The sequence below is a fragment of the Ahaetulla prasina genome, chromosome 8 (genome assembly GCF_028640845.1).
Source record: "Ahaetulla prasina isolate Xishuangbanna chromosome 8, ASM2864084v1, whole genome shotgun sequence".
Taxonomy (NCBI): domain Eukaryota; kingdom Metazoa; phylum Chordata; class Lepidosauria; order Squamata; family Colubridae; genus Ahaetulla; species Ahaetulla prasina.
Window position 1 is genome coordinate 9,547,372 of NC_080546.1, and position 14,643 is coordinate 9,562,014.

The 14,643-nt window shown below is 44.1% G+C and overlaps 1 protein-coding gene across 10 annotated transcripts in view; it reads right to left on the bottom strand.

Moving 5' to 3' along the window:
- Positions 1–3,843: 3,843 nt before the first annotated feature.
- Positions 3,844–14,643, bottom strand: part of RUFY3 (RUN and FYVE domain containing 3) — a 94,191-nt gene continuing 83,391 nt past the window's right edge. For 6 of the 10 annotated variants that reach the window (XM_058192195.1, XM_058192194.1, XM_058192188.1 and 3 more), the window contains 5 exons: positions 14,519–14,642; positions 11,725–11,801; positions 10,806–10,833; positions 8,228–8,299; positions 3,844–5,370 (listed from right to left, as the gene is read on the bottom strand). In XM_058192195.1, coding sequence (XP_058048178.1) covers positions 5,227–5,370; positions 8,228–8,299; positions 10,806–10,833; positions 11,725–11,801; positions 14,519–14,642 — 445 coding nt within the window. In that variant the 3' untranslated portion in view covers positions 3,844–5,226. Of the gene's footprint in view, positions 5,371–8,227; positions 8,300–10,805; positions 10,834–11,724; positions 11,802–14,518; position 14,643 lie in introns of those variants that run through there. The other 4 variants (XR_009156224.1, XR_009156225.1, XM_058192191.1 and 1 more) reach the window with 3 other exon arrangements.

Below are 14,643 nucleotides of genomic sequence, written 5' to 3' on the forward strand. Positions count from 1 at the left end.
GGGATACCAAGGAGTGACATAATAGCAGAAGGGACTGGACAAAAACTTGATTGCTTAGGTTCCGAGGTGGGTTTCAGCAGGTTCTGACCAGTTCCGGAGAACCGGTAGCGGGAATTTTGAATAGTTCGGAGAACCAGTAGTAAAAATTATGACTGACACCGCCCCCATCTATTCTCTGCCTCCCAAGTCCCAGCTAATTGGGAGGAAATGGGGATTTTGGAGTAATCTTCTCATCACGCCCACCAAGCCACACCACGCCCACCAAGCCACACCCACAGAACCCGTAGTAAAAAATTTTGAAACCCACCACTGCTTAGGTTCCCGTGGCAACAGCTAGAAAATTGAAGCTGAACATCAATATGGGGAAATCTCACCCAACCAGCCAGTTTTCCTTTCTGTGAGTTTATTAACAAAAAGTACCCCAGCAACCTTAGGTTTGATATAAAAGCCCTGTACGTCTTACTAATTCCCAGATAAGTGTTGCAAAGAACTCGACAGAAAAATTAAAATCCCTAGCCTCCATTTCAGATTTTACGTTTTAACCAACTGGCCAGATTTTTGTGAAATGGGCTTGGGTGCTCTTTGATGTATTTCCTTCAGACTCTTGCATAAGAGTCTGGGACAGAATTGTTTTTTTAATGGATTCTCTCATAATGAACCCTAATGAGTCTTAACTTTTTTCGCCATGATGATTAACTCGGATCAAGTGGATGTAGTACAAGCAGTCCTTGTCTTACGACTGCAAATAGAACTGGATTTCCCCTCATAAGATATGGTGGAAACCTGAGCATCCCTATGACCCCTTGTTCTGTCCCCCCTCGCCTCCGCCCGAGTGATGACTTAATTAGCCGGCACTATCAGCTCTGGCAGCAAACTAGCGAGCATCTGCCAAGTGTCTCTGTTATCTCCCTTGATGCCGATGAGTCAACAAGCAGTACTTCAGCTCTTAGTTAAGCAGTTGATTTGCCTGCTACAAAGAGGCATAGCAGCTCTTTCTGTTTTATATCCTGTGGGGTGTGGCTGCATGACTCGGTACTTCCTAGGCCTGTCCCACCCCTGCTTCTGTTGTTCCCGCTTCTCCTGCCTACGAAACCTAGGGTCCATCCAGGCCTGATTGCCATCAGCTGGGTCTGGAGGCGTGGCCTGGGGGGGAAGAGTCAGGGGACGGAGGCCTCGTTATTTCTTCCACCTGGCCTGCTTCTGGCTCCTGGAGCTGAGCCAGGGAAGCCGGTGCTCCAGAGGTAAGTCCTGACGGCCCTTCCCCCTCACTTTCCAAGTCACTTTCTGGCAGGGGCCCCGGCTCGGGGGGCGCATACACAACACCCCTGCCACATTTTACTTTTTTTTGGTGGCAGTCCAATGAGTCAATCTGTGACCCTGAGTTCTTTACTACCCTGTAAATTCAAGGAGTTGTTAAATGGCCAGTTGTAAGTCATGGACTATCTGGACACCAAATATAGACTCTTTTTTCCTTAAAGGAGTCGTGATGCTTCACAGTTTTTATGTTTTTTTCAAAACCACTTTCTCAAGCAAATGAAAGCCAATTCCAACCGTCAGACCTCCGAGGATGCTTGTAATCGGACCCCAAGCGCAAAAATGTAGAAACCCTAAATCAAAAAACATAAGTTTGATCTAAGGATGGGCAACCCATAGGTCCCATGCTGTTTCTCACCGTCTCCACAACCAAATGGCATACTTTTTTTTTTTAGCGATTTCCCAAGAAAAAATAAAGGTCAAAACTAGACCAGGGGGTCGATTTTATTTCTTTACACAGCCCTCTTTGAAAAAAAGGTATAAAGCCAGCACTTCATAATATAAAAAGTGAGTCATTAACACACACACACTCCCTAAAAGACAGGCCTTTTACAGGGCTGTAGCTTTACAGAATTCTCCTTCATGAATGTTAAGAAGTGTTTTAAAAAATCAGATTGCAGAATGGCTTCATCTCCAAAGGAGGATGTGTGTGAGGTTAACCTCTGACAGTTAAGTTTTCTTCTTGTAGGAACTACCAGTTTCACGCATTTTTCCTCTAGAAGCAGCCTGAGCAGTGATTTATTTATATAATGGCCTTTTTATATAAATAACTCAAGGTGGTGAACACGCACTTCTTCCTATTTCCCACCCCCAACAACCACCCTGGGTGGTGAATTAAACTGAGAGTTTGACTGGTCCAAAGTCGCCCAACCAACTTTCATGCCTAAGGCAGGACTAGAACTCATTCGACTGGTGATTGGCCCAAAATCAGCTGGCATTCACGCCTAAGGAGGGGCTAGAATTCGCAGCCCACTGGGTGATTGGCCCAAAGTCATCTAGCCCGCTTTTATGCCTAAGGCCGGGACTAGAACTCACAGGCAACTAGTGATCGGCCCAAAGTCAACCGGCTTTCATGCCTAAGGCCGGGACTAGAACTCACAGGCAACTAGTGATCGGCCCAAAGTCAACCAGCTTTCATGCCTAAGGCCGGGACTAGAACTCACAGGCAACTAGTGATCGGCCCAAAGTCAACCGGCTTTCATGCCTAAGGCGGGATTAGAATTCAGTCAACTGATGATTGGCTCAAAGTCATCCAGCCGGCTTTCATGCCTTAAGGCGGGACTAGAACTTACATTCACCTGGCTTCTACCTTGGTGTCTTAATCATTAAATTAAATGGGTGAAAATTATTGCACTGAGAGATCTTCAATGTGCCTGCCGATTTTGAAGTGAAAATACCTGCCTTTACTTTTTTTGGCAAGGCTTAACAAATGGTCAGTAAGGACTGCATTCTTCAGGCAAATAAACAACAGATTCAAATGCATTCTGTGGCCTCATTTTAATGTCCAGTTCAGGTAAAACATCTGTACAAAGAATGAAACAATTTGGAACTGCACAATAGTCACCACTGTTGTAACAGCCCCCTTTGTTAAGCATATGTCACAATACATTCCAATAACTTGCTGCCCTGCTTTCAGAAAACGGTTAAATAATGGATTTAGAAAACCATATGCATCTAAATTAAACTGAATTGAATTTAAATGAATTGTACTGCCTACACAGTCTTACTATCTCATTCATGTTTATATTAAGGGTTCAATTATTTTTTTATGGCCCTGTAGTCCCTTAATTCAGGGTGAGGTCCCAGCGACAGGATGGAGTGAGAATTTACTGGCCAGATGCCCTTCCCAATGCCTATGTGGAGTTCGCAGGAGATTTTTTTCCCCTTGCGCCCTGAGAAAGAAAACATCTGTTGCTACCTAGGATCGAACTCTCAACCTTCCGAGAGTGAGGCGAGAATCTTCACCATTAGGCCACCATACCACACCACCCTTCTATTTCAAGAGATTCCCATTTCAAGATTTAAGAATGGTTGGGTGGTTTTTATAAGTCACCCAAATCTACGACGGTTTTTAGTCGCTGACCGTGGTAACCTGCCAAAAAAATAAGCCGCTGAAAAAATTCCCTGGAAAGTTGAAAAGGACTCCTTTTGCTGAATTATTTGTATGCCGAACCTCAGCAAAAACTGAATGCAGAATAGCTGCCTAACCACCTTCCATCTTTTTAAAGGCTTTGTATAAGGCAAGTCTTTCTTTAAGCAGCAATGAAAAATTCTACGTTCAAAAACTTACACTTGAAAAAATCGGGGGTGGGGGGGGAGCATGTTTGCGGCATTTTTATCCTTAACCAGTTGCTTTATTTTATTTTTTTTATTTTGCATTTAGATTTTAATTTTATTGTTTTGCAAATACATTCCTGAAAGGTTTAATCACGTGCTTCATATATATGTATATATATTGCAAAAACAATTCTTCAGACTTGACCTACAGACATCCTGTATGGTGTTTGTGTGTTTGTGTGTGTGTTTATGTGTGTGTGTTACAAAAAAAGGATTGCCACAATCCCTTCTAGCATTCACCCGTCAGATTGGGGCACAATCCATATTTTAATCCCTCTTTCTTCCCATTTGGGGCAGATTTTAAGGAGCAATTCTATTTTACCAATTCCGTTTTAGCCCTTAGCTTAGAATTCCAGAAGTCCTTTTAAAAAACAAAACAAAAACCAACAACCGTCAATGTTGACAAATGGCCTTCGACGGGTGACAGACCACCTGGTGCAGCCCCTGCCTCCATTGTATGCCTCCATTTTAGGCCATGGGACTAGAGTTGAGTGTGTAAATATCACTGAATCTTCCACTTTAGTGTTTGACTTACGGCTCACACAGGCTCATTTATGAAACGGAGGCTCCGCATAACTCGGTTCATCTACAGCAGGGGTGTTGATTTTAAGGCCTGTGGGCCGGATCTGGCCTGCGGGGTGCTTAAATCTAGCCCACGGGGCCGGCCTGAAAATAGCACAGGGACTGGCCTATGGGCCTCTGGCAGCATGGATGGCCTCCTGTTGCATTCTGCCGGCCAAAACAGGGTGTGTGGGAGCAGCACGTGGAAAACGGGGTACGCGGGGCTCCCTTGCACCCCATTTTGGCAAGCAGGATGCAGATGTCCATCCCGTCTCCCTCCCCCTCCTGGCCCATGGAGGAGAACTACAATGCTGATCCAGCCCTTGAAGAAATCCAGTTTGACACCCCCGATCTATCCAAACTTGGCAACTTTTAAGACCTGCGGACTTCAATTCCCAGAATTCCCCAGCCAGCCAGCATGGCTGGCTGGCTGGGGAATTCTGGGAGTTGAAGTCCGCAGGTCTTAAAAGTTGCCAACGCTGGACGAACCCCCCGTTCTACAGAAAGCAATGCCTGTATCCCTGGATTCCATAACTCCAATTGTGACTTCTGCAGAGTTGACGCCCCAAAGAAAAGTGCTCACGTTCCTATTTTCTATCGCGCTTCCAGTCGATCAATGGCCTGTATCTTTTTCTTTTTTTTTTTTTGGTCGACAAAAAAAGGCTGTCCTATCTCAAACTCGAGAGTCCAGTACTATTTTTTTTTTCCCTAACGGAGACCCACGAAGGAGAAATTCCCCGATCTGCATCGGCGGGCGGGAGAGGGGGAAGGGAGGGGGGGCACTCTTCAAGGTGCAGTCAACGCAAAAGCTTCGAAACCTCGTGACGGATTGTCGACGACGGACGACCGTTTGACCCCACATTTTTTTTTTTTTTGTCTCTGCAAAAGCAGGGGAAAAAAACAAACCACCGTTCTTCCGGAAATAATAACGTTTCCCGAGATCTGCCGGAAGCAAGCTCGTTTCAAGGGAAAGGGGTCGGGCTAATAGAAAGCACAGTCGCTCTTTTTGGAGTCTTAGGAAGGGCTGGCAGAATATTGCTGTATTAAGTGCTTGTGGCAAAGATTGCACACCCGTTCCAGCTTGATGCTAGAGGGGAGAGGTAGTTCACTGGCTGAGCAGTCTTCACAGAAGTCGCCTCTGCAGTTCTTGCAGACGTTCTGAAAGAGGGGAGAAATAGCAATGAAAGACGTGAGAATCCCGGTCCGCTCAACGGCAGCTAGTCCTCGACTTACAAGCCATTCATTTCAACGACCATTCAACAATTGGAAAATGGGGCTTCCCAAACACGTCCATCGCAGCATTCCCCTTCCCCCTCCCCATGATTAAAATTCAGTTGCTTGGCAACCAGCATATATTTTACTATGGTTAAGACTTAAGACTTAGAATAACTTCACTGTCACTTGGAATGTGTACGGTAGTGGCCAAAATTGTGAAAACCTTTTGGGAAAAGTGTATTTTCTAAAAATAGCTAAGAACACCACTTTTTTGGGGGAGTAGTACCATAAATGTATGTATACATGGACAGATAATTTGATCAAGAACGTAATGCCATAACTTTTACGAAGGATTTGCTATTAGAATAGCAGTTACAGTATAAAGAAGAAAAGTGAAACACGTAGAAAAAACGAAATGTACACAAATTATCACTGTAGAAAAAGTGAGATATACAAAAATGATCCCCATGTCAGTTGATACTTAGTTGGGTAACCTTTAGCATGAATTACGGCCTTACAATATCTTCCCATGGAGTGAACCAAGTCTTTGAGTTCTGCAGCTGTTATCATGTGAAACCAAGATTGAAGGATTGCTTCTGGATTTCTTAACTGGGTTTTATTGCTGGGTCGTTTCTGACTAACCAGTTTCTTTAGTCAGCTCCATAGATTTTCAATTGGGTGAAGGTCTGGGCTAGTCCCAGGCCATTCCAGCAGTGGAATAGGATTATCTTGAAACTCCAAAAAAAAAAAAAAAAGGTGATGTTATTAACCATCAAACCTCAAAAATACGCTTTTCCCAAAAGGTTTCCACAATTTCGGCCACTACTGTAGACTAATCGGCACACATTGAAATGAAATTTCGTTGCAGTGTCCCGGGAACATGGGATTGCTATTCGTGACTGTCCTAGCCGGCTTACAACAAACAAAGTCAATAGGGGAAGCCGGATTTGTTTAACAACCACACAATTCACTTAACCACTGCAGTGATTCGCTTAACAGCTGCGGCAGAAACGTTTGTAAAACGGGGCAAAACTCCCTTCATAACTGCCTTGCTAATCCACAGAAATATTAAGCTCCATTGTGGTTATTAAGTTGAGGACTGGCTTTAAGGGCGGAGGCAAGGGTAGAGAGAAGATTCTGCTCCTGGATCCAACCAGTTGGAATTCTTTAATGGATGGAGCCCAGTTCTATAGGGCAAGGGTCTCCAACCTTGGTCCCTTTAAGACTTGTGGATTTCAACTCCCAGAGTTCCTCAGCCAGCTAGGGTTTATAATAATAATAATAATAATAATAATAATAATAATAATAATAATAATAATAATAATAATAATAATAATAATAATAATAATAATAATAATAATAATAATAATAATATTTTAATTTGTATACCGCCCTTCTCCCGAAGGACTCAGGGCGGTGAACAGGCAGATAAAATATAAATACACACAGTAATTAAAAACATCCCTTAAAAAACTAATTCAAATGCCCAAAAATGTTAAAAAACGTACTCCCCCGTAAAATAACAAAATTTTAAAAACCCAACCAATAAAAATAGAAATCAGGCTAGTCCAGCCATACGAAATAAGTAAGTTTTAAGTTCGCGGCGAAAGGTCCTAAGGTCAGGTAATTGTCGAAGTCCGAGGGGAAGTTCGTTCCACAGGGTCGGAGCTCCCACAGAGAAGGCCCTCCCCCTGGGGGCCGCCAGTCGACACTGTTTGGCTGACGGCACCCTGAGGAGTCCCTCTCTGTGGGAGCGTACCGGACGATGGGAGATAGAAGTCGGCAGTAGGCGGTCCTGTAGATAGTTTAAAGCCAGGTAGGGCTTTAAAATAATTACCCAGGTGAAGAGAAGTTTTTATTGGCCAAGTGTGATTGGACAGACAAGGAATTTGTCTTTGGTACATAAGCTTTCAGTGTACATAAAAAAAAAAAAACATTCATCAAGAATCATGAGATACAGCACTTAGTGATCGTCATAGAATACTATATAAGCAATCAAATCATACTAGGAATCTAAATAAAATAATATAAAGATACAAGCAACAAGGTTATAGTCATAAGTGGGAGGAGATAGGTAGTAGAAAGGATGAGAAGAATAATAGTAATAGTCTTAGTAAATAGTTTGACAAATAAATAAACAAATAATTCCCTCAACACTGTCAAACTATTTACTAAATCTGCACTACTATTAATCTTCTCATTGTTCCCATCACCCATCTCCTCCCACTTATGACGGTAACTTTGTTGCTTGTATCCTTACGATTTATACTGATATTGTTTCCTGATTGCTTATTTGTAGCCTCTGACTATCATTAGGTGTTGTATCATTAAGTGTTGAATTTGTAGCCTATGACTATCATTAAGTGTTGTAAGCATTGTACCTTGATGAAGGTATCTTTTCTTTTATGTACACTGAGAGCATATGCACCAAGACAAATTCCTTGTGTGTCCAATCACACTTGGCCAATAAAAATTCTATTCTGTTCTATTCAGTGTTGAGGGAATTAGTTGCTTAGCAGAGTGATGGCGTTTGGGAAAAAACTGTCCTTGTGTCTAATTGTTCTGGTGTGCAGTGCTCTATAGCGTCGTTTTGAGGGTAGGAGTTGAAACAGTTTACGTCCAGGATGTGTGGGGTCTGTAGATATTTTCACAGCCCTCTTTTTGACTCGTGCAGTATACAGGTCCTCAATGGAAGGCAGGTTGGTAGCCACTGTTTTTTCTGCGGTTCTAATTATGCGTTGAAGTTTGTGTGGTTGCAGAGCCAAAGCAGGCAGTTATAGAGGTGCAGAGATTGAATTACCTTTCTTTTGCTCCGAGTACTTTCTTTTTGACAGAGTTGGCAGGGTTTGGACTTGTCAGGAGGAGCTTGCTCCTAAAAACATTGAAAATACATCTCGTTTATGTCTCTTTGGGATCAGCGCTTCCATTATTCCCACGAATGAGCCACTTGGCCTTAGCTAAAAAGCCTTTCCATTCAAAGGGGCAACTTTCCCCCTTTCAGTTCTGCACTGGGCACATCCCAAAAAGACTCGTAATAACTGAAGGACACAATGCAGTCAAAGATCTTCACCACAGACCAAAGATCTTCACTATCTGCCAAAAATACAGATAGTCCTCGATATACAACTACTTGTTTGATGACCATATGAAGTTACCACGGCCCTGAAAAAAAGCGACTTATGACCGTTTTTCACACTTACGACCGTTGCCACATCCCCATGGTCACGGGATCAAAATTTAGACGCTTGGCAACTGGTTCATATTTATGACGTGTCCTATGGGCATGGGATCACCTTTTGTGACCTCCCGACAAGCAAAGTCAATGGGGAAGCCAGATTCACTTAACAACTGTGTCACTAACTGAACAACTGCAGTGGTTCGCTTAACAATAGCGAGAAAGGTCATAAAATGGGGCAAAACTCACTGAACAACCGTCTTGCTTAGCAATGGAAATTTTGGGCTCAACTGTGGTTGTAAGTTGAGGACTACCTGCATTCTGTCAACATCGCTCATCCCAGAGTGCAAACACTATCCACCTTTCGAATGGAATGGAATAGAATTTGAGTAGAGTAAGGTAGGGTAGGATAGAGCAGGGTAGGGTACGGTAGAGTAGGATAGGGTAGGGTAGAGTAGGATAGGGTAGGGTAGAGTAGGGTAGGGTAGAGTAGGGTAGGGTAGGGTAGAGTAGGGTAGGGTAGGGTAGGGTAGAATAGAATAGAATAGAGTAAGGTAGAGTAGAATAGGGTAGGGTAGAGTAGAGTAGGATAGAGTAAGGTAGAGTAGAGTAGGGTAGGCTAGGGTAGGGTAGAGTAGAACAGAACAGAACAGAACAGAATTCTTTATTGGCCAAGTGTGAGTGGACACAGAAGGAATTATCCCTTTCTTTGCAGTCCTCTGGTCGTTAGTACTCTCTCTGAGAGCTTTCTGCTACTCATATTTTCTCTCTCTCTAGTATCAGAGATTCAGAGTTACTAAAAAGCACCAATCTTCACCTTCTGAATTCATGTGCAATGCCATGTGAAAAGTAACTGGAAATGTTTAATACAAACAGAATAAGGACTTGGGGAAACGAGCACACGAAAAACATCCAGTAGATTTTCCTGATGAATTCTTATGAGCCCCCAAATCAGAACTCTTTTTTTTTTATTTGCATTTATATCCCGCCCTTCTCCGAAGACTCAGGGCAGCTTACACTATGTCAAGCAATAGTCTTCATCCATTTGTATATTATATACAAAGTCAACTTATTGCCCCCAACAATCTGGGTCCTCATTTTATCTACCTTATAAAGGATGGAAGGCTGAGTCAACCTTGGGCCTGGTGGGACTTGCAGTAATTGCAGGCAGCTGCTGTTAATAACAGACTGTCTTACCAGTCTGAGCCACAGAGGCCCTCTACACCCTAAGACACAGTTTAGATAACGCATTTCAGGTGTACAAACAGACTATAAACTTATTCTTGAATAATGGGACCATACACAGTGAACTCTCGGAAAAAACACCCCATCACCCCTGTCAAGTGGAGATACTCAGTCATCCAGGTCAGGGGTCTCCAACCTTGGCAATTTTAAGACTTGTGAACTTCAACTCCCAGAATTCCACAAGTCTTAAAGTTGCCAGGGTTGGAGACCCTTGATGCGGGTCATAGTTATCTCAAAGGTGCTTTTATTTTTTCGTTCAAAAGGCAACTGGACTGGTGTGGTGTTTTTTTTTTCCCTTGAGGAAGAAGAAGAAAACATTTCGCTTCTCGTCCAAGAAGCTTCATCGGTTTTGATGGTTGAGGGAGAATGGAAGGACAGATATTGACAGTTGAGATTGGATGATTGGAGGGGATGGAGGGATAGATTCCGATAGGATAGTGGAGGGTAGATGGAAGGATTGCATTTCTTTGCAGTCATCTGGTCGTTAGCGCTCTCCCTGAGAGCTCTTGAGGTCACTTGGGGATTAATCAGGTTCAGCGGAATCAAGAGTGCAACGAGGGCACAGATGAACCCACACGTGGCCTCAAGGGCTCTCAGGGGGAGTGTTAACAACCAGATGACTGCAAAGAAATACAATCCATTCCCTCCCACCACCCAGTCTCAGCTACAGGTACTGTCAATAATTATCCTTACACCCCCCCCTCCCCTCTCCATCAGAACTGATGAAGCTTCTTGGATGAGAAGCGAAACATCTTCTTCTTCCTCAAGGGGAAAAAAAAGAGCCACAGTCCAGTTGCCTTTTGAAGAGGAAGAAAAACACCTTTCTGACATCACCACCACGTTTACAGCAGCTGACGTTTCAAAGTTCAAACCAGTCTAACGTGTGTGTGTGTGTGTGTGTGTGTGTGTGTGTGTAATACCAGCTAGTTTCCCAGAATTCATAAAACCAGTTACTTACCTGCTCGTCTTGCTGGTCAGGAAACACGCTGCAATATAAGATATTGATTTACTTCATCTCCGTCTTGCAAAAAAACATCAGGTATTAAGTATGTGCTGATTTCTTGAATCATTATACGGGTGGTCCTTGACTTACGACCCGCTGCTTTGCAACTGTTTGAAGTTATGACAGACCACCCATGGTTTCTTATGATCCAGATTTTTTTTTTAATTTGAATTTATATCCCGCCCTTCTCCGAAGACTCAGGGCGGCTTACACTGTGTTAAGCAATAGTCTTCATCCATTTGTATATTATATTACATACAAAGTCAACTTTTATTGCCCCCAACAATCTGGGTCCTCATTTTACCTACCTTATAAAGGATGGAAGGCTGAGTCAACCTTGGGCCTGGTGGGACTTGAACTTGCAGTAATTGCAAGCAGCTGTGTTTATAACAGACAGACTTAGTCTGCTGAGCCACCAGAGGCCCTTCTGATTCAATGATTTGACAGCTCTTCCCCCGTCATAGGACTGCATTTTTGGGAGGGGGGGGGGCGCTCACCCTCATTTATGACCATTTGCAATATTCCAGTCCTGCGACTGACCACATTTTACGTTTTTTGCCGGAAAGCAATATTTACTTCCAGTTTCTGGCAAGAAACAGCTATTGCAGACTTATGGATTCAGTTAATGACCGCAGTGTTGGCTTACTGACCTCCACAAAGAAGGTCTTAAAAATTGGCCATGGTTAAGACAACCAGCATAATTTATGATCACAATTCTGGGCTCAATTACAGTCATTAATTAATATCTAGAATACGTATCCCCAGAAATCACAAAAAGGCTTCCAAAATGACTTATGACTTATAAGCACCATCATTATATTTGTTTGCTTGTTTAAGAAAAGCCAAAGACTGTGATTTTGGATTTAATCCATACCTGCTTGAAAGCATTGTATTATCTTTCGCTGATGTTCTCGATTGGGAATCTCCTTCTAGGTGCCTGTCGCTTGAATCCTATCAAAGCAAGGGATATATTGAAGCACGAAAGCAGAATAACCTAAAGCATTCTTTATTTTGAATATGCTATCTAAAACAAGGGGGGGGGGAGACCTTTCATTATGGAATTACTTTTCCATAATAGCAGTAGCATTTAGCACTTAAGACTTGTAAAGGTTCCCCTCGCGCATATGTGCTAGCCATTCCCAACTCTAGGGGGCGGTGCTCATCTCCATTTCAAAACCGAAGAGCCAGCGCTGTCCGAAGATGTCTCCATGGTCATGTGGCCGGCATGACTCAACGCCAAAGGCGCACGGAACGCTGTTACCTTCCCACCAAAGGTGGTCCCTATTTTTCTACTTGCATTTTTTACCTGCTTTCGAACTGCTAGGTTGGCAAAAGCTGGGACAAGTAACGGGAGCTCACCCCATTCCGCGGCACTAGGGATTCGAACTGCTGAACTGCCAACCTTTCGATAGACAAGCTCAGCATCTTAGCCACTGAGCCACCACATCCAACATAAGACTTATATACCGCTTCATAATAAAGCACTCTCGGTTTACAATGGTGACATCTGGGTCCTCATTTTACAGACCTCAGAAGAATGGAACGCTGAGTCAACCTTGAGCTGGTCAGGATCGAACTCCTGGCAGTGGGCAGAATTAACCTGCAGTACCGCATTCTAACCACTGCGCCACCATGGCTCTTTAGCAGTTTCCCTATTGAGAATAATGGAGCCCCCTACCACTACCAAGTCAGAGATCAGTTAAAAGATCAGAATGAGAACTGGAGGATCGGAGTTGCCTGCCTACGCATTATCTTCCGTGATACGGGTATATCTGACACAGGTTGTTAGTTCTCGCTTAACCATGGTAACTGGATCCAGAATCTCTGTTGCTAAGTGTAACGCGTAACATCACAAGAGCACGTTGCTGAATGATGGCAATCTGGGCAGTCCCCATTGCTGTTGTTAAGCAAGAATCATGGGTGGTTAATGGAGGGATCACCTTGAGACTTCCTACTGGCTTCCAACAAACCACTGGGGAAGCCAGCAGGCAGTTGCAAGGTCCAGGCAATCTGTCAAGCAGGCCAAGTTGCTGTTGTGCTGGGACAGGGACGGGGTGGCTGCTGATGGATGGGGGAGGGTATGTGGGAGCAGGGGTGGGCTCTGGGATCTGCTACTCTGTACTCAGGTGTCTTAGGACAAAAAGCTGTAGATGTGTGAACGACATACGGCAGGAGTGTCAAACTCGATTTCATTGAGGGCTGCATCAGGGTTGTGTTTGTTTGATCTCGGGGGGCTGGGGTGGGCATGACCAGCTCTATGTCATTCATGGAGGCATCTTTGGTGACCTGGGCAGGGCTGGGGGGGGGGGGGTCCTCCCACAGCCCTCTGCCAGCAAAAACGGACCTTGGAAGGGCTCCATGTGGCCCAAAGGCTCCGTTTTGGGTCGCGATAGCCCTCCTGGGCTCCATTTTCGCTGGCAGAGGGCTGGAGGAGGCTGTCGCGGCCAAAAATAAAACCTGGGAGAGTTGCGTGCACCCCATTTTCACTGGCAGAGGCACCCTGGGCCGGTCCTTTGCTGTTTCTAGGGCAGCCTTTCAAGGCAGATCTAAGTACCCTGCGGGCCAGATCCAGCCTGCGGGCCTCGAGTTTGACACACCTGACATACGGGACCCTCTTGCAATCTTCCTCATTGACTTTGCTTGGGAGAAGCCAGCCCCCTCTATTTTAAGTGAGCCATGTGTGATACTTGTAAACAAGGGGGAGGGCTTCAATCAACATGGATATTTTATTCATTTATATATCCAATTTATATACCCACCATTAAATTTGTTATGTGTCAAGCGCTGGGGAAACCAGGAGATTCGGGCAGTTCAAATGAGCGTAAAGATTTACTGCAAGCTTAAGCCCTCTACAAGAATCTGACCAACTAACAGTCAAGGGAAATGAGCGGGAGATAAGAAAGAAGTTCAAGGTGGGCTGGACTTGAATCTCTAGCGGGTGTGCAGGGACTCGTGACTTATGACACATTTGATTCCTCCCTCGGGCTCAACCCGGTCACCTCCTACAGTATGGCTGTCATTTTGACTTTTTTGAAGCTCTATCCCACAGGTTCCCGTAATGGGATATTTGCACATTGACTGACAGCAGCCAGAATCCTAGCCACAATTAATAAACACTATGCTAAGCACCCAGTTTAAAAAGGAAGCAACAATGAGCCAGGGCTATCTACGGGACCGTCTACTGCCGGCCGCTATCTCCCATCGTCCGGTGCGTTCCCACAGAGAGGGACTCCTCAGGGTGCCGTCAGCCAAACAGTGTTGACTGGCGGCCCCCAGGGGGAGGGCCTTCTCTGTGGGGGCTCCGACCCTGTGGAACGAACTTCCCCTCGGGCTTCGACTACTACCTGACCTTAGGACCTTTCGCCACGAACTTAAAACCTATTTATTTCGGATGGCTGGACTAGCTTGATTTTTATCTTTAATTTTAATTGAATGTGATGGGTTTTTAAATTTTTGTAATTTTATGGGGGTGTATATTATTTTAATTTTTGGGCATATTTAAATCAGTTTTTTAAGGGTTGTTTTAATTATTGTGTATGCTTGTATTTTATCTGCCTGTTCACCACCCTGAGTCCTTCGGGAGAAGGGCGGTATACAAATTAAAATATTATATTATATTATATATTATATTATTAGTGGGATATAGAGCAACAAACAAGAATTATTACTATCTTTGATCCTGTCTTCTGAATGCCTTTGTTAAGGCTGAACAAGCTTTTGTTATCTGGGACGCCGTGAGGCAAATGTAGCCACTGTTCCCGTTCTCGTCTCAATTCAGCTTCAAGCTGGCCTC